The following is a 19,252-nucleotide window of genomic DNA, read 5'->3' as shown; positions in this document are numbered from 1 at the left end:
TTCAACTACTTCTCATAACAAACCAGATGTGACCTTAGTTATTAAACTTTAATAACAGAATATAATTGTGTATCAGTTCAGTTCAATTGCTCAGTCATGTACGACTCTTGTGACCCCATGGACCGTAGCATGCCAGGCTTCACTGTCCATCACCAACTCCCAGAGCTTGCTCAAACTCATGTCCATTGAGTTGGTGATACCATCCAACCATCTCATCTTCTGTCAGCCCCTTCTGCTCCTGACTTCAATCTTTCCCAGCATCAGAGTCTTTTCCAATGAGGCAGTTCTTCACATCAGGTGGCCAAAGTATTGGAGTTTCAACTTCAGCATCAGTACTTCCAATGAATATTCAGGACTGATTTCCTTTAGGATGGACTGGTTGGATCTCCACGCAGTCCAAGGGACTCTCAAGAGTCTTCTCCAACACCACAGTTCAAAAGCATCAATTCTTCACCGCTCAGCTCTCTTTATAGTACAACTCTCACATCCACACGTGACTACTGGAAAAATAGCTTTGCCTAGACAGACTTTTGCCAGCAAAGTAATGTAACTGCTTTTTAGCATGCTCTCTAGATTGGACATAGCTTTTTTCCAAGGAGAAACAGTCTTTTAATTTCATGGCTGCAATAACCAGCTGCAGTGATCTTGGAGCTCAAAACAATAAAGTCTGTCACTGCTAACATTGTTTCCCCATCTAGCTGCCATGAAGTGATGGGACTGGGTGAAAATGATCTTAGTTTCTTGAATGTTGAGTTTTGAGCCAGCTTTTCACTCTCCTCTTTCACTTTCATCAAGAGGCTCTTTAGTTCTTCTTCACTTTCACCCATAACAGTGGTGTCATTTGTGTATCTGAGGTTATTGATATTTCTCCCAGCAGACTTGATTCCAGCTTGTGTTTCATCCTGGCCAGCATTTCCTATGATGTAGTCTGCATAGAAGTTAAATAAACAGGATGACAATACACAACCTTCTTGTACTCCTTTCCCAACTTGGAACCAATCCATTGTTCCATGTCTGGTTCTAACTATCGCTGCTTGACCTGCATATACATTTCTCATAAGGCAAGTAAAGTGGTCTGGTATTCCCATCTCTTTCAGAATTTTCCACAGTCTGTTGTGATACACAGAAAGCTTTTGGTGTAATCAATAAAGCAGAAGTAGATGTTTTTCTGGAAATCTCTTGCTTTTTTGATGATACAGCTGCTGCTGCTAAGTCGCTTCAGTCGTGTCCGACTCTGTGCAACCCCATAGACGGCAGCCCACCAAGCTCCTCTGTCCCTGGGATTCTCCAGTCAAGAACACCGGAGTGGGTTGCCATTTCCTTCTCCAGAGCATGAAAGTGAAGAGTGAAACTGAAGTCGCTCAGTCATGTCCGATACAGCAGATGTTGCCAATTTGATCTCTGGTTCCTCTGCCTTTTCTAGATCCAGCTTGAACATCTGGAAGTTCAAGAATCATGTACTGGTGAAGCCTGGCTTGGAGAATTTTGAGCATTACTTTGCTAGCGTGTGAGATGAGTGCAATTGTGCAGTCATTTGAGCATTCTTTGGCATTGCCTTTCTTTGGAACTGGAATGCAAACTACCTTTTCCAGTCCTGTGGCGACTGCTGAGTTCTCCAAATTTGCTGGCATATTGAGTGCAGCACTTTCACAGCATCATCGTTCAGGATTTGAAACAGCTCAGCTGGAATTCCATCACCTCCACTAGCTTTCTTGGTAGTGATGCTTCCTAAGGTCCACTTGACTTCGCATTCCAGGATGCCTGGCTCTAGGTGAATGATCACACCAGCATAGTTATCTGGGTCATGATGATCTTTTTTGTATAGTTCTTCTGTGTATTCTTGCCACTTCTTCTTAATATCTTCTGCTTCTGTTAGGTCCATACCATTTCTGTCCTTTATTATGCCCATCTTTGCATGAATTGTTCCCTTGGTATCTCTAATTTTCTTGAAGAGATCTCTAGTCATTCCCATTCTGTTGTTTTCCTCTATTTCTTTGCATTGATCACTGAGGAAGGTTTTCTTATCTCCCCCTGCTGTTCTTTGGAACTCTGCAGTCAATTGGGTATATCTTTCCTTTTCTCTGTCGCCTTTAGTGTCTTTTCTTTCCTCAGCTATTTGCAAGTCCTGCTCAGACAACCATTTTGTCTTTTTTGCATTTTTCTTGGGCATGGCCTTGATCACTGCCTCCTATACAATGTCACGAACTTCCATCCATAGTTCTTCAGTTACTCTGTCCATCAGATCTAATCCCTTGAATCTACTGGTCACCTCCACTGTATAATCATAAGGGGTTTGATTTAGGTCATACCTGAATGGTCTAGTGATTTTCCCTACTTTCTTCAATTTAATTCTGAGTTTGGCAATAAGGAGTTCATGATTTGAGCCACAGTCAGCTCCCAGTCTTGTTTTTGCTGACTGTATAAAGCTTCTTTATCTTTGGCTGCAAAGAATATAACAAATCTGAATTCGGAATTGACCATCTGGTGATGTCAATGTGTAGAGTCTTTTCTTGTGATGCTGGAAGAGGGTGTTTGCTATGACCAGTGCATTCTCTTGGCAAAATTCTGTTAGCCTTTGACCGGCTTCATTTTGTACTCCAAGGCCAAATTTGCCTGTTACTCCAGGTACCTCTTGACTTCCTTTTTCATTCCAGTCCCCTATGATGAAAAGGATATCTTTTTTTGGTGTTAGTTCTAGAAGGTCTTGTAAGCCTTCATAGAACCATTCAATTTCAGCTTCTTCAGCCTACTGGTTTCAGGATAGACTTGGACTACTGTGATATTGAACAGTTTGCCTTGGAAACAAACAGAGATCATTCTGTCATTTTTGAGATTACACCCAAGTACTGCATTTCAGACTCTTTTGTTGACTATGAGGGCTACTCCATTTCTTCTAAGGGGTTCTTGAACATAGTAGTAGATATAATGGTCATCTGAATTAAATTTGCCCATTCTGGTCCATTTTATTTCAGTAATTCCTAAAATGTTGATGTTTACTCTTGCCATCTCTTGTTTGACCACTTCCTATTTACCTTGATTCATGGACCTAACATTCCAGGTTCCTATGAAATATTGTTCTTTAGAGCATCAGACTTTACTTCCATCACCAGTCACATCCACAACTGGGTGTTGTTTTCATTTTGGCTTTGTCTCTTCATTCTTTCTGGAGTTATTTCTCTACTCTTCTCCAGTAGCATATCAGGCACCTACCAACTTGGGGAGTTCATCTTTCAGTGTCATATCTTTTTGCCTTTTCATACTGTGTATACATATATTTCATACATATAGTTGTGTATAGCCTGGCTATAAGAGTTATAAATTAAAAGAAAGGTCTACATATTACCCTGGAACTTCTCCAACTCTCACATTGCTGTCAAAAGTCAATTTTTACTTCTTTTTAAAAAGTGAATCAAAATATATTTTTTAGGTTGTTACTATGTGTTTCTCATACAGAGTCCTACCAATTAAAGAACAGTTGCCTCCTGGCTGTGCTTTCCTTTGCCATCCCCTCATTCTGTAAGACATTGAAATTGACTTATGGTAAGGATAGAGGGAGAGAAAGACATTTATAAACAAACATGTGAAAAAAAACAGCGCTCTGTAAACATAAAATTTAAGGACTACTTTTATCATTATTTGCAAGTAATCACTCAATTTCACTGTGTAATCAAGATATTAGATAACCCTCCTTCTTAAGCAAGACCCTTCATGCTCCTGGCCTATTTCTGACTTATTTTCTCCCTCAATTCATGACTTGATATCCATTTTCATTTAATTTTACCCATGTAAACATCCTGTACAAGGGGCATTAGAAATGTGCTCTTACTGACATCACTACCTAAAGAGAGCAATATGTTGATCTGAATGCATGTTGAGATTAATTTGACACAGAAATAATCAACATTAAATCAAGAATAATACTGGAAGTACATTTAGAATGGATAAACAACAAGGTCCTACTGTATACACTGTATAGGAAACTATATTGAATATCCTATTATAAAATATAATGGAAAAGAATATAGAAAAGAATATGTTTATATGTATACAAAAAGTTATATGTATATAACCAAGTCACATTCTTACAGGAAGATTGGCACAACACTGTACATCAACTATAATTAAATAAGAAATTTAAAAAGAATAATACCAGGGTGGGGGAGTAGTCTTCAGTAAGGATGCAATGGAAAACTGGACCCAGAACAACATCAAAATGTCTTTGACATTTCCCCAAGTTCTCTCAGAAATGATTAATAACTAACAATCTAAAGAATTAGCAGGAGACATTCTCATTCTAAGTGAACTAAGTCAGGCAGAGAAAGACAAATTTAATATGACATCCCTTATATATGGAATCTAAAAAAATGATACAATCGAAGTTATTTACAAAACAGAAACAGACTCACAAAATAAACTTATGGTTACCAAATGGAAAAGGTGGAGGGGGGGATGGACAAATTAGAAGGTTGAGATTAACACTCACACGATATAAAATAATCAACAAGGACCTACTGTATAGCATAGGGAACTCTACTCAATACTCTGCAATAGCCTACATGGGAAAAGAATCTGAAAAAGAATAGATACATATATATGTACAACTGAATCACTTTGGTCCATACCTGAAAACTAACACGACATTGTAAATCAACTATATCCCAATATAAAATAATAATTAAAAAAATAAAGGACTCCCTTCTCCCAAAAAATGAGTTAGCAGGAAATCTGCTCTATAAGTATCATGTTTCATAAAACACCTCTTTAACATACAGATTCTCTGGAATTCCTGGTGATCCAGGAGTCAGAACTCTGCTTTCACTGCAGGGGCATGGGTTTGACATAACCGTGCAATGCAATTTAAAAAAAAATTCTCTAATATCCAAGAGAGGTGGAAAACTGAAGTCACTGCCAGTGAGCTTAGTCCAGGAAATCTAGGATGTATCTGATGCTGAATATTCTCATTTGAAAATGAGAATTAAAACAAAAACTACACTCATCCATTCCTGGGTTCTAAATCTGATCAAGAAAGGGGTCCTTCTCCACCACATACCTACCACATTCAGTTCGGAGGATTTTCTTTGATATAGTTTAGCTTCTCTTTCTCTAAAATCTATGCTCTACCATTCTTTATGCTTCCATATCTGACTAAATGCTGTTCTTCTAAATAATAGTGATAACAGTAACAACAAAACCAATAATACATTTGTTGATCTCTTAATATGCATTAAGATTTTATGTGCATTTTCTTGTTGAATCTTCACAACCATCCCATGAAGTAGCAGGTAGTATTTAAACTGCATTTTATAGAGAAGAAAAATCATGTTTACAGAAATTTAGTCATCTTCATGAGTCACACAACTACTAAGGGGCAGAGGAGAGGCCCATTCCTAGGTCTGTCTAATTCTACATCCCTAATCTCTACAGTGACTGTACAAACAGTAGAAGGGCTCAAAAAATCACTTGGCTTAAGTGCTTGATTTAACAAGTCAGAAATTAAGACTCCAAAGACTATGGCAGTGTCTCTTTGCTCCTAAGTTTCTAGGATTACATCATAGCATCGAACACATCTACACCAACAATCCTCCTTTGGACTCCATAACTTCCCTGGTTCTCCACTTCCATTCTGGCTTTCTAGCAACTCTCCTTTGCCTGCCCATGTTCTAAGTGTCAGCCTTCTCTAGGACTCCATCCTCAGCCTCTTCCCTGGTTTGTCTATGTCAAGGTTTTGCAGACTGCAAAAACATTTATTTTTTTAATTGGAGTATAATTGCCCTAAAATATTGTGTTGGTTTCTGCTGTACAACAATGTGAATCAGCTATAAATATACGTATATTCCCTCCTTTTTGAGCCTCCCTCCCTCCTCCCCATTCCACTACTCTAGGTCATCACAGAGCACCAGGCGGAGCTCCCTTTGATATACACAGCAGCTTCCCACTCTCTATCTCTTTTACACACTGTAGTATATACATGTTAATGCTACTCTCTAAATTCTCCCCACCTTCTCCCACGTTATATCCATAAGTCCGTTCTCTATGTCTGCATCTCTATTCCTGCCCTGCAAATCGGTTAATCAGTACCATTTTTCTGGAGTCTCATACAACAGTCTTCTCTTTCTGACTTACTTCATTCTGTATGACAGACTCTAGCTTCATCCACATCATTATAAATGGCGTAATTTCATTCTTTTTTATGAAAAGAAAGAAAGAAAGTAAAGTTGCTCAGTTGTGTCTGACTCTTTTTGACCCCATGGACTGTCGCCTACCAGGCTCCTCCATCCATGGAATTTTCCAGGCAAGAGTACTGGAGTGGGTTGCCGTTTCCTTCTCCAGGGGATCTTCCCAACCCAGGGATCGAACCCAGGTCTCCCGCACTGCAGGCAGACGCTTTACCATCTGACCCACCAGGGAAGCCCTATTCTTTTTTATGGCTGACTAAAATTGCATTATATATATGTAACATAACTTCTTTATCCATTCATCTGTCGATGGACATCTAGGTTGCTCTTAGCATACTTTTTAAAGCTATGCCCAAGTTGCTCAACATACCCCTCTAATTACAGTTCCTTACTCTCTATATAGGGCTTCCATTTCTTCAACTACCCTACATGCACTTGTGATTCATATCCAACTCAAGCCTTGTCTAAGTTAAAGATTCAAAAATTTCAATTTCCCATAGTCCCTTTATTTCCCACGACCCTTTGTACTCACCAGTGTCCAAAATCTCATTCAGTCCTTCATACCATATTTGTATATCTCCTACAATCTTTAACATCATCTCTCTTCCTTTGAATCAGAGACATCAGCTCATCCTTAAATCTGATACACTCTCTCAGCGACCACATTGAGTTCATCCTTAAACCATCCTTAAATCTGACCTGAAATGTCTCTGGACCAGGCCATCCTATTCTAATGGCCACTGTCCAAGCTAAGCTTCTCCTTTTCTCTCACATGAATGACTATATCAGCCTTCTGATTTAATTGGATTGGTTTCCCCAAACCACAATCTCTCTAGCTTTGGTCTAAGGTCCTCTTATTCATCACAGCAACACTTTTCAAAGATATTGACTATGTTATCCCTGCTCATCCCCACACACTCCTTCCCAACTCACTCAGAGTAAGAGCCAGCCCATGATTATGGCACGAAGGAGCCTTCAAAAGCTGATCCAACTCCTACCTCCTGTCTAGTTTCTATCCTCCTTCCATCCTGCCCCTCATCACTCCACAATAATTACTATTTCCAGGACACACTTCTGGTCGTATTTTTCTTTGGAATTAATCCCTCAAAACAACAGCTTTTTTAAGTCCCTCTCATTTTCATACAAACCCTTATCAACACCATCAACATCTTCTTCCAAGCCTACTATAAGCAGCACTTTTTAGTTTGGGGAATTTTTCCAGGCTCTGCATTTCACACTTCACCATAACTAGCTCTGTCTGGCAAGAGAGGTTAAGACCAGTATCCAGGTCTCAGACGGATTTTTCCCAAAGTTAAACAGCTATTTAAATGATGGCTATTAATTTTCTACATGTTTTCATTTCTAAATATTCATATATTATTAGAAATCTCCACCAAAAGACTTAAAGCCATGAAATTAATCACCCAGATCATGCCTTCTCTCACAGTCATCTCTTATGCATCCTACCATATCCATTCATTAATTTGTGAGGCAAATGAAACATTCAAATCACCCTAAATGTTTTTATGGTTTTTTATTACTTGTGCATTTTCTCCTGTGATCCAGACTACTTCTATCTTGGCCCAGTGCCAAATAATATTAACACAAGAGCAGTGTTAAAATCACATAAAATATTAGGGGAAATGATTAACATTTTTTACTTACGTCAGGTGGCACTGGTGGTAAACAGCCCACCTGCCAATGTAGGAGACGTAAGGGATGTAGGTTCGATCCCTGGGTCAGGAAGATCCCCTGGAAGAGGGCATGGCAACCCACTCCAGTATTCTTACCTAGAGAATCCCATGGACAGAGGAGCCTCGTGGACTACAGTCCATAAGATCGCAAAGAGTAGGACATGACCGAAGCAACTTAGCACACATATCAGTCAATGGGAGGTAACATAAAAAGGTCCCAAACTTCTGGGCACTTTGAGAATGCTGACTTTGAAACTGAATTTGAGACTAAAGAAAACTCGTTAAAAAAAATGCACATTTAATGAAGCCCTACGTAATTAAATGTGTTCACTCTTCCCACTCAATTTCTTGTATTCAATGCTTCTAACCATGTTTTCATTATACAAAAATTTTCAGCAACTCTACTGACAGGCAGTGAAAACCTAATATGAGAAAAAACTTCAGAGGAGATCAACAAATGGATCACCTCAGTGGACAGACAAACCATAGTGGCCTACTTTCTATTACATAAATGGCCTGAACAGACATGTCCTTAATTTATAAAAGTTATATCAAAACATGGAAATGCGAGGCTTAAAGCACTGGGCCCAGGTACCAACCTCCGCTGCTCTTCTCCGTGTTCTCCTGAGGGGACAGTGAGGCATTCATCCAAGTGTCCATGAAGCAACCTGAGGACGTCACCACCAATCAGATACCCTAGAAGGATCGAAACGCAGTCACATTTGAACTGTCATCATATATCAAAAGCTGAACAGATCATCTGATCTGATTTCCTATTTTCATAGACAGAGACACAGATGTCTGGTAAGGAGTAAGTACTGGACTGAAATAGCAGAGATGGGTGGGGTCACCTGCCTTCCACCCCTGAGCCCTGGGTTTCCAAGTCCCACAGTCAGTGATATTCCCACTACTATACATGACCTCAGCCTCATAAAAGCCTCCACTAAACATACAAGCCTGAATAGGCTCAGATTTGAACTTATGTAAGTGAGAAGAATCAGAACAAACTGATACATCCCAAGAAAACCCTAATGCCCAAGCACTGCTGTGATCCAGCACTAAGTCACACACCCTGGAAGATGAGAAATCTTGACGTTAGCCTAACCAAGCAATACCCTGAGACCAAAACATAGAGAAAATAACCCCTAGAAAGCTACAACTCAAAGTACTAAAGTTGACAATAGCATAAAAGTAAGGAGAGCTAAATCTTAACACAAACTTCACTTTTAAGTAGCAATTAAAATCAGTTTTCTTAAATGTCAAGTATCTTCATTATAGAATATTTTGACACAAACAGCTCTAATTTATTTGCTCATTATCACAGTTCCAAAGATGACTCTCAACTCTGTATCAGGGACCAGCCTCCTAATGGAAGTGCAGTCTTTACCTTGGGCTGCTTCACTTCCTGAGCTGATGGGCGCCACACTCCAGAGGGTCTGCTGGAAAGCAGCATCCACGTGCAAGCTGCCGTTACCGTAAGACAAGTGCTGCAGTAGAGGCAAAAGGAGGCATCACTACAGGCTCTGGGTGCATCTTAACAGGCAAGTGCTTCTGGCCACCCTAACTGCACGCTGCAGATTTGGAAATGTCCACAGAGAACCTCTGCTTCAATCCTGCCACTGAAAAATGAAGAGACTAGTAGAATAAAAGCTAAGAGTTTATATCTGACTTTGGGTATTTTTCAGCTTCCTTCTAAGCATTACTAACTCAAGTCACTAATTGGAAAACATACAAAGCAATAAAATTAATTTGTGAAAATGGATTATTCTGTTGTAAAGGCCTACTGTACAGACAGAGGGCATTTATCATTAAAACTACAATTAAGTTTTTACATCTCACACCATGACAGTGTTTTGACAGTGAAGTAGGTGAAATCTATAGGACTGATATGTCTTGGTTTTACACGGTCCTTTAGGAAACTTTATCTACAATTGACATAATAGCCTTTAGATGGCAATACTTCCTAATAGGTATCAAAAATCAGGACAGTGAATGTCCTTCAAAATTCATTCATTTCAAATTTCAGATGTTCCTGCTTAAAATCAAATGTATTAAAAGATGGTCATATTTGACATCTTTAAGAGCCATAATTGATAAACTCCAAAATGATAAGTAAAGAAAAACAAAATTATGAGAATAACCAAATGCCTTGCTTATTTCATTAACCATTACCTGGCTGCTGCTGGGACAACCACCTCTTCTCTCAGAATCATCTGAGTAAATATCACCAACATTCCTACAATATTCCTGCAACATTTTCCAATTTTGACAGCAGCTTAAGCTTTGAAAGACTTTAATTGCACTAGAACTTTTTTCAGAAATCTGACTCTCCTAGTTACATAAAGAGCAGCCACAGCATGAAAAGTCACACTGATATATGTCACAGGTCCTTTTAATACCCAAAGGTCTCTCCTGCCTAAGTATACAAATATTTATTATATATATAATAGTTATATTAAATACACTAAGTCACCAGCACACGTAGGTACTTCATTTCCTTTCTCTTAAAAACAAAACCAAGGAAATTTGTGACATTTGACATGCATGTAATTATCTAGACAATAATTGTTTCAGTCAGTAAGATTAAGAGTGAATACATCAGATTCAGCAATAACATGCTCTTACCCCTCACCCCACACCCTCCTATTCACCTGAACCTGTCACTCTTAAGCAACATTTCAGCTGAAATGCCTTTACTGAATTAATTTCTTCTCTGATGTGTTAAAATTCTTAACTGTTCACAAAGAAATCATATTCCAGCTGCATATACTTAGAAACAGAATGAGACATGTGCCTACAGACAGGGCAGGTGCCAGATCAAGGACCTTGTTGGGAATAAGGAGCCACTGCAATGAAAAAACAAGAGAGGAAGGAGCACCACAATGTAATTTTCAAATCATTTCTAAGCCTGAAAGTCAAAGTGTTCATTGCTTAGTTCTGTCTGACTCTCTTTGTTACTCAATGGTCTGTCCATAGAATTCTCTAGGCAAGAATACCGGAGTCGGTAGACAGTCCCTTCTCCAAGGGATCTTCCCAACCCAGGGATCGAACTAGGGTCTCCTCCATTGCAGGCATGTTCCTTACCGTCTGAGCTACTAGGGAAGCCCAAGATACACAATAAATATAAGCATACAAATAGGAAAACCTCAGCCTGTTGGAAAAAAGTTTTTAAAAAATGTCCTTAAGATCATATTACACCATTTAAAGTTATCTAAATAATGTCCACTCTTCTCAAAGAAATATTCTCTAGGCATAACTCTTTTGGATGCCTCTGTTTAATTTTGCCACTTCACCAAGAAAGGTAAATCTGCACAAGAACCACACTGTTTGTGAATTCACAGGTCTGTGATGTTAAATATTCAAGGCAGTAACAGTTTCAGGAACTAACACCAAGATGAGTTATCCTTAAAGCAAAAACAGATGTCCAAGGTTGAAAGCACAGTTGGCCTTAGGCTGAAACATGTAACTGCTCAACGTACACCCCCTTCAGGGCACTGGAGGGACTTGGGAGAGTCATCTGCTCCCTTCTATCACCCTGATTTGCATGTTAGTGACTCAAGAGTTCTCAGACACATGAATCATCTGAGGAGCTTGCCCAAAAAAGGAAGATGTGGGGAATTTCCTTGGCAATTCAGTGGTTAAAACTCCACCTTCCAATGCAGGGGGTTGCAGATTTGATTCCTGGTCTGGGAGCTACAATCCTACATGTCTCATGACCAAAAAAGCAAAACAAAAGAGAAGCAATACTGTAACAAAATCAATAAAGACATTTAAAATGGTCCATATTAAAAATCTTATTAAAAAGACAAATTTGAATTCATGAGGTGGGACCAGTGCAGGGGAGGTGGGGGGTTGGGCAACCAAGGCCACTAATCCAAGAAGCATGCTTTGAGTAACAAGACTTTGTATGATAGAAGCACACAATCTCAGGCTTAGAGAAGACACTATAAATCCCCTCCCAGAGTTCTCAGTCTGGACTCCACTTTGATACTTTCTGTTTCCTTTGTAATCCAGTGTATATATTGTATGCATTTTAAAAGCTAATGAGACAAGGAATATCTGACTGCCCAAAAGGTCCAAAGCACAAAAATTTTTAAGAATATCCAAAATTAACCTTTATCTGAGGCCTTCATTCACTCATTTATTTCTCTCTCATTAAGGGCCAGGCACTTGGGCCCTACTGACATGACACTCTGAAAAAATGATCCTCCAGCGACAGGGAACACAAATAAACAAGATATATCACCCTTCAGACTTCATTTTTTTAATTCTGAGAAAAATAAAAAATGAGAGACACAGTCTATGTTTTCAATACCTGTGCCACAGAGGGGGAAAAAAAATAGGTGATTGCTGTTTTTCTAGCTATCAATATTTTTATGCAACTTGAGACAACTCAGTAATTTATACAGAAACCACCTAGCATTTCTTATCAGAAATAAAGAGGTTGGTATGAGAGAAGGAAATTTTTATGAGCCTTAGAATAGCTTTCTTTTAAGCATTTTTCATCAGTCTTTCGATTGTGAGGTTCTGCTTTTCCCAATTTACTTTTAGACAGTTGTTTGGTAATATTTTCATGGATTTAAAAAAAAATCTGTTGCTATAGGTAACAGAGAAAATTATTTAAAAATCAGTGTTTCAAATGAGAGCAATCCAATCCATGGGTTGAAAATTCATGTGCATACCAGGGTGATTTTATCTCTTTCTAACACAGGTAAGAGTTGTTTTACATGCTTTATTCTGTTCAGTTTGAAATAGATTCACAGTAATAGCTATTTGATCATGTTTCCTCTCTTTTAAATTGTATCATTCTCTTATAATTGAAGCTGCTTTGCTAAAGCCTTCTTTTTTAAAAATTAAATCATTCCAATGGAGAAAAAGAATTCCACACCCCACCCAACCCACCCACCCCACCCCCACCTTGGATATTCCTGAAAAGAGGATGAAGGTATCATTTTTTATATTAAAATATGAAACAGCAAGCTTGGAAAAACATTATTTTGGATAAGGGGTTTACAATCTTTTCTGGAGATCAGATCCTTTATTCCTAGGAAATCCTGTAAATAGGTTCAACCCTTCAAGCAGAAGGTGGAGCACCCCAGGAGAAGCCTGGGGCTCCAGGAGTCCAGCACAGTGCCTTCTTCCATCCAAGGAGAGAGAAAAATCAGTCCTTCAATCAGTTTCAATCAATTTACCATCCCAACAGATGTAACCTTGACTAGAGCAGCAAGTAAACAATTAGATAGTTTAACCTTAGCTTAACAAAACTGTTAGTGAAGGGAAATTAGATCAAAGGCCAACTGACAGCAATGACTTAAAAAAAAAAATCCACAACTGGCAATGTTTATTTTCAGTGTGTGTGTTAGTCGCTCAGATGTGTCTGACTCTTTGCGACCCCATGGACTGTAGCCCACCAGGGTCCTTTGTCCATGGGATTCTCCAGGCAAGAATACTGGAGTGGGTTGCCATTTCCTTCCCCAAAAGGGCTGATGAAAGTGTGTAAAATCAAGATGAGATTTATTTTCAGTAGTTAGTTATACCAGTTGTGTTTTCAGTCAAATTTCTCAACTAATTTTTAACCATATCAGAACCTTCTCAGCATATGACTCTTGCTTACACACAATAGATCTTTATTTAAAATCAACTGTTACATCAGAGTCTGTTTACTACTTACTTCCCCTCTTTCTCTTCTTCTGGTTAAATATCTAAAGATCCTTTAACTTTAGGTACAAATCTCCCAGGTAAATAATGATAACAATTTTTAGAAGTGTCATAGAGCTAAAAGCCATGTCTGGATTAAGCATTCAATTCTCTTGATATCCCTGTGAATGGAGCTATTACCTGGATCCAGAAGATGAAGAAACAGAGTTTGAAGAGGTTATGTGATTGGCCCAAGCTCATGCTTACTGGACTCTGTACTAACAAACAAGTGTGTATATGTGAGAATATATGCAATCCATTTTCAGTTATTCACGTTCAGTATGTGGATTATTCCACCGCTACTGTTTATTCCAACAACTTTTGTTGCCTCACTTTTTACCCCTTCACTTGCTCCAGATCCTTCTAACTAAGCACCATGTGGTCCTAGAATCCATAAACATAAGACTTCATATTCTTACTATAATCACCCACCTGGAAATGAAAGGTAATAATTAACTATGCCTAAATCCATTCAAACATCCCTCAGCATCTGTAACCTAAACTCGAACACTAAGTTACTGTCTTAATGGTATTCTCCTATAGTTCCATGGGCTTAGTCTGTTTTTTCACTACTTTTTCAAGAGCAGAAACCATGTGTAATATGTGGTTGTTCCTCTGGTTTCTATTCTTATATGTGAGGTCCACAAAGATAATCACTAAAATCACTGACTTCGTCACCAAATGAAAGTAACTGAAATTTTAACAATCTGCTTGGTCAACTATCTGTAGTTTTGTGTTTTTTTTAAATTTACCTATTTTTTTAATTGAAGGATAATTGCTTTAAAGAATTTTATTGTTTTCTATCAAACCTCAACATGAATCAGCCATAGGTATACCTATATCCCCTCCTTCTTAAACCTCCCTCCCATCTTCCTCCCCATCCCACCCCTCTAGGTTGATACAGAGCTCCTGTTCGAGTTTCCTGAGCCATACAGCAAATTCCACTTGGCTATCCATTTTACATATGGTAATATAAGTTTCCATGTTACTCTTTCCATACATCTCACCCTCTCCTCCCCTCTACCCAAGTCCATAAGTCTGTTTTCTATGTCTGTTTCTCCATTGCTCCCCTGCAAATAAATTACTCAGTACCATCTTTCTAGATTCTGTATATATGCATTCAGTTCCGTCCAGTTCAGTTGCTCAACAATATTTATCTTTCTCAAGGTTATCAGGGGAACAATCCTGGAAGTGCAGTGGTTGAGACTCCACCCTTCTATGCAAGGAGTGCAGATTTAATTCCTGATTGGGGAACTAAGATCCTATGTGAAGGGCAGTGTGGCCCAAAAACATATATATATATATATATATATATTTTAAAAGGTTATCAGAAAAGGAATGTAAATAAACTGGCTAAAATGTAGCTTGATCTGTAAATGTAATTAGTCATGAAGCTCATTTATTTTCCAAGGTAACAGAGGGGAACCTCATGCATTACAATTACTACCATTGTTTGTACGGTGGTCTTTAATTCCAAGAATGTTCAAAATTATCCTCTCATTGCTTCATCACAGTAACTGTGATGTTAGGGATAACTGTCAGTCACCATTTTGCAATGAGGAAGCCAGAATTCATGGAACTATGTGATTCAAGAACTAGTGGTAGAATTGACACATGAAAGCCCTGGCCCCAGTGAGATTCTGAATTTTCTACTCCTTCTGTGCATACTGATGCCGTCCTTTCAAACTCTGCTCTGTAGTGGAAAGAACAAGTCGTACAGCAAAAACATGCATAGTTATGCACAAATAGAAACAAGATAGATGTAGAATTTATACACTGAGATGCAAGCATGAATTATTTTTATTACTGCTATTGGTTTCCAAGTAAAATGACATTTCGAAATGTCTGCCTCCTGATCAAACTACATCACCACCACATACACAGCACGGGCACACAGCAAGCGCTTAATAGAAGCTTATACAAGCTGGCACAATACAAGCTGGCACAATACAAGCTGGCACACTTGCGTTGTCCTAGAAATGTGCGTGGCATCTGTTTCCACCTATACTGGTTAAAAAAAAGGAGAGCGATGCTCCAGGTCTCCCTTTAGCTCTGCATTATTAGCTGCTTCCTTCAATAGTTCTTGTCAGTTACATGAGGCCTCGTTTCACCACTTCCCGGTCTTTCTCATTACTTCTTCCCTCGAAATCAAGTAAACCTACACCCTTCCTCCTAGCAATGTTTTGAAAATTGGAATTAATTGTATCGGTTAGCAAAAACTTAACCCACAAGACCCACTCTATTAAGAGCCTCATAGAGCCAAGGGGTAACAACTACTTCCTTAATTCAAAATTGCATGCAAATATTTTGATTTAAGGAAGTGGAAATAAACTCATGCTAACTGATAGAAAGTGTAACTGCAACAATGCTCTATTTCTGATTTTCGTTTCAGTCATCATCCACTATGATGTCTGGGATTTTTTTATGTGATATTCATGTAGAGTTTGTAATACTCCATTTTATATTTGTTCACTTTCTCAACTTTAAAATAAAACCTATTTTGCCCGGATATCTTATATACTTCCACTCAGTGTAATCTTTTGTGAACTTCTGCATATGATTATTTTTACCAAAAATACAATTTACTGAATAAGTTAAATTAAATAGATATTGGCTTTACCACAAAAATAAAATAAAATTAAAAAACACCTCCTCTGATTAAACATAAACTTCTTTCTTTAATCTTTCATTTCCAGCCCTTTTCCTCTGGAACAATGCAATGTCAGTGAGAGAATTAAACTGCATCTTGTTTATTTCTCCTTTCTTAGCATGACAAGTGTTTCCCCTATAATAATTTGCTTTCATAAATATCAAAATAGGTAATCACAGCCTCATTAATACAGCCTTCTCTTTGGGCACAAAATAACGTTTGTGGAATTTCAAATTCCTGATTGGATTGTGTTTACATGCTATTGATAAAATAATCCAAGAACAGGCTCTATCAATGTCATGAACATACATATCCAGGGCATGAGGAAAGTCTGAGTAAATAATCCTGCTAAGCCTCACTTCCACACGTCACATCATTCCCTTTACTTACGGAGTTACTTATAACTGACCAAACAGAGATACAGGTTTGTTTCTAAGCAATTTTCCTAGATAATTGGCAATCTCAGCTTTAAAGGATCATTTTATTGACCTGTCACTTATCTGATTCCCAAGTACACGATCTCACTTTCCACACTTACCAGGTACCTTTCAGAGGACACGCTCACTAAGATGAGGTCATCTCCAACCCGCACTTTTTCTCCTTCTGAGCGCTGCTTAGAGGCAGGATGGATGGTCCACCAACAAGCTTCACCTGCAGGATGATTGACAAGGGAAACACAAAGAAGTGCCTTAGTTTAAAACTTGACGTTCTTGGCCAGTGACTCCAAAATAAGAGAGAGAAATGAAATAAATCTTCAAAATTAGTCTCCTGAAAATAAAACTGTCCTGTTTCCACAAACTTTAGAAATTTGAAATAGAATGCAAATTCACCTCACAGACCATAAAAATCAAAAGAATTAGGACAAATTAGCTTTAGAATCTAAAAAAAGAGTGAATATACGTTTAAATGACTCAGTGTGCTCCACACCTGAAACTAACACATCATTGCAAATCAACTGTGCTTCAGTGAAAATGTAAAAGGAAGAAGGAAGAAAGGGAGGGAGACACAGTGACATGCAAAGAGTCTGCTCATAGCAAGTATCTGTGACATTTGGGGAAGCATGGAGTCTCTTTCGCCCACCAAGAACTCCTTTGAAAGGATATTTATTTATGCCAGCATAAGACCAAATTCACCAGCCACACTGATTCAACTCCGTTCCTTAGACAATCACATGTCACTAAGCAGCTCACATGGCTCCTTCCAATTATATCCAGTTTTTTACCACTTGATTTTCAAAAGGATTTGGGGTTTTGTTATGTGACAGTTATACTGTGATAATTAAAAAGCTTCTAATTTGGGTGGATAGTGATTCAAAGTGAGTTCAAATACTGTCACGTAAGTTTTACTAACTACCCTGTGCCTTATTTTAAAATATAGCAGTTTCTATTAATTTAGAAGTAAAATAAAAGAGAATCCTACAGAATTGTCTGGGATACATTCTAAAAAGATACATTATAAAGCTATCTGAGTAAACACAAATTAAATAATTTCTTCTAGAACAAGTCAAGCATAAGCCTTATGAACCATATAACTGTTGTCCATTCTTCGGTCCCATCATCAAGGATTTAAGTGTAAGCAGGCAATTCTTCAATCTGTTCATGGTTCCTTTCAAACCTAAATATACGTTCTATTGCAAAAAGTGAATAGTTTTAGTGATGCATTTGTGCTTGTGTGCTAAGTTGCTTCAGTTGTGTCCGACTCTTTGAGACCCTATCAACTGGAATCCATCAGGCTCCTCTGTCCATAAGATTCTCCAGGCAAGAATACTGGTGTGGGTAAGCCAAGCTCTCCTCTTGGGGATCTTCCTGAGCTAGGGATCAAATCCATGTCTCTTACGTCTCCTGCACTGGGAGGTGGGATTTTTTACCACTAGTGTTACCTGGGAAGCCCCATCTAATAATTATCACTCTCTTTCTCTGTGCCTCCAACTTTATTATTTCTCCATAACACTTATGTTTAGCTTTTTTTTTTTTTAACTAATTACCAAATGCCAGAACGTAAATTCTACAATAGCAGGGAATTTGTATGTTTGATTTACTATGGTTTTGTCAGCTCCTACTAGCATTTTGGAGGCATTTGCTCAATATTTTCTTACATAAACCAGCCTTACTTGACTGTCACCTTGCAGAATTCCTTATCTTCATTCACTCAATTCACATTTTTAGAGTTGTAGGAAGTTTTTCATTCGTTCACTCAAACATTGATAAAGCACATGCTATTTGTCAACCACTGCTTTAGTAGCTGGAGACATATTAACAAATATGGGAAACAATGTATCTGCCTTATGAGTTTCATTCTGATTGAGGCAGGCACACAACAAACAATAAATATAGTAAATAGTTTGGTAATTCACAATTAATACAGAGTTACAGGGAAAATAAAGTAGCATAAGGGAATTAGGGCACAGAGACAAAGATGGCCTTGTTTGGTGAGTTTCACTATTACATAATAGTACCAGTGAATGAAGACAAGTTATAGATCATGCACATGGTTTTACTTGTTTTGAGAGAGAGAACTGAAGAAGTTTTTTTACATAACTATGTGCTGAAGTAAATTATGGTGAAAAAACTGAAAAAAAAAACTAGCTAAAACACAGAGGAATGGCTGAGAATATATAGAATTAAATAAAAATGAGAGGGATATATTTATCTTTTTGGTGCCTGGGATTCTCAGAATTCCCTGTATAAGGTAATGTGTTTGTCTATTAAAAACTTAATTAGGTTGGTAAATAGAACTTTATTTTATCCATTTGTTATTCATCACATTTATAGAGTATGGGAAAGTATTTCAAAAAGGAGGGCAGGTGTGAGTTTCATGTCACCTATAAAAGCAACAACCTGATACAGGTTGATCTATTTCCTTCCATTTCTTTTTCTACTTGGTCCTTAATCTTTAATTCCAAAGGCAGACATGCTCATTGTGAAAAATAAAAGAATCAAATCTCATACAGAGGTGGATATAGTGTAAAGTCTTCAAAGCCTTGAGAAGAAAAACACAATAAAATCTATACTCTCCTATTTTGAGTCTTCATAAAG

The 19,252-nt window shown here is 38.1% G+C and overlaps 1 protein-coding gene across 1 annotated transcript in view; it reads right to left on the bottom strand.

Moving 5' to 3' along the window:
- The window catches only part of RYR2 (ryanodine receptor 2), an 809,907-nt gene that overhangs the window by 438,555 nt on the left and 352,100 nt on the right, over nucleotides 1-19,252 (bottom strand). Inside the window, exons 8-10 of the mRNA XM_069571617.1 lie at nucleotides 16,756-16,868; nucleotides 9,258-9,357; nucleotides 8,470-8,566 (exon numbers count right to left, since the gene is read on the bottom strand). Of these exons, the coding sequence (XP_069427718.1) occupies nucleotides 8,470-8,566; nucleotides 9,258-9,357; nucleotides 16,756-16,868 (310 nt within the window). The remainder of the gene's footprint in view (nucleotides 1-8,469; nucleotides 8,567-9,257; nucleotides 9,358-16,755; nucleotides 16,869-19,252) is intronic.

Source organism: Ovis canadensis, chromosome 25 (genome assembly GCF_042477335.2).
Source record: "Ovis canadensis isolate MfBH-ARS-UI-01 breed Bighorn chromosome 25, ARS-UI_OviCan_v2, whole genome shotgun sequence".
In the NCBI taxonomy this organism is placed as follows: Eukaryota; Metazoa; Chordata; class Mammalia; order Artiodactyla; family Bovidae; genus Ovis; species Ovis canadensis.
The sequence above is the reverse complement of the archived record's forward strand: the minus strand, read 5'-3'. Positions and strand labels throughout refer to the sequence as shown.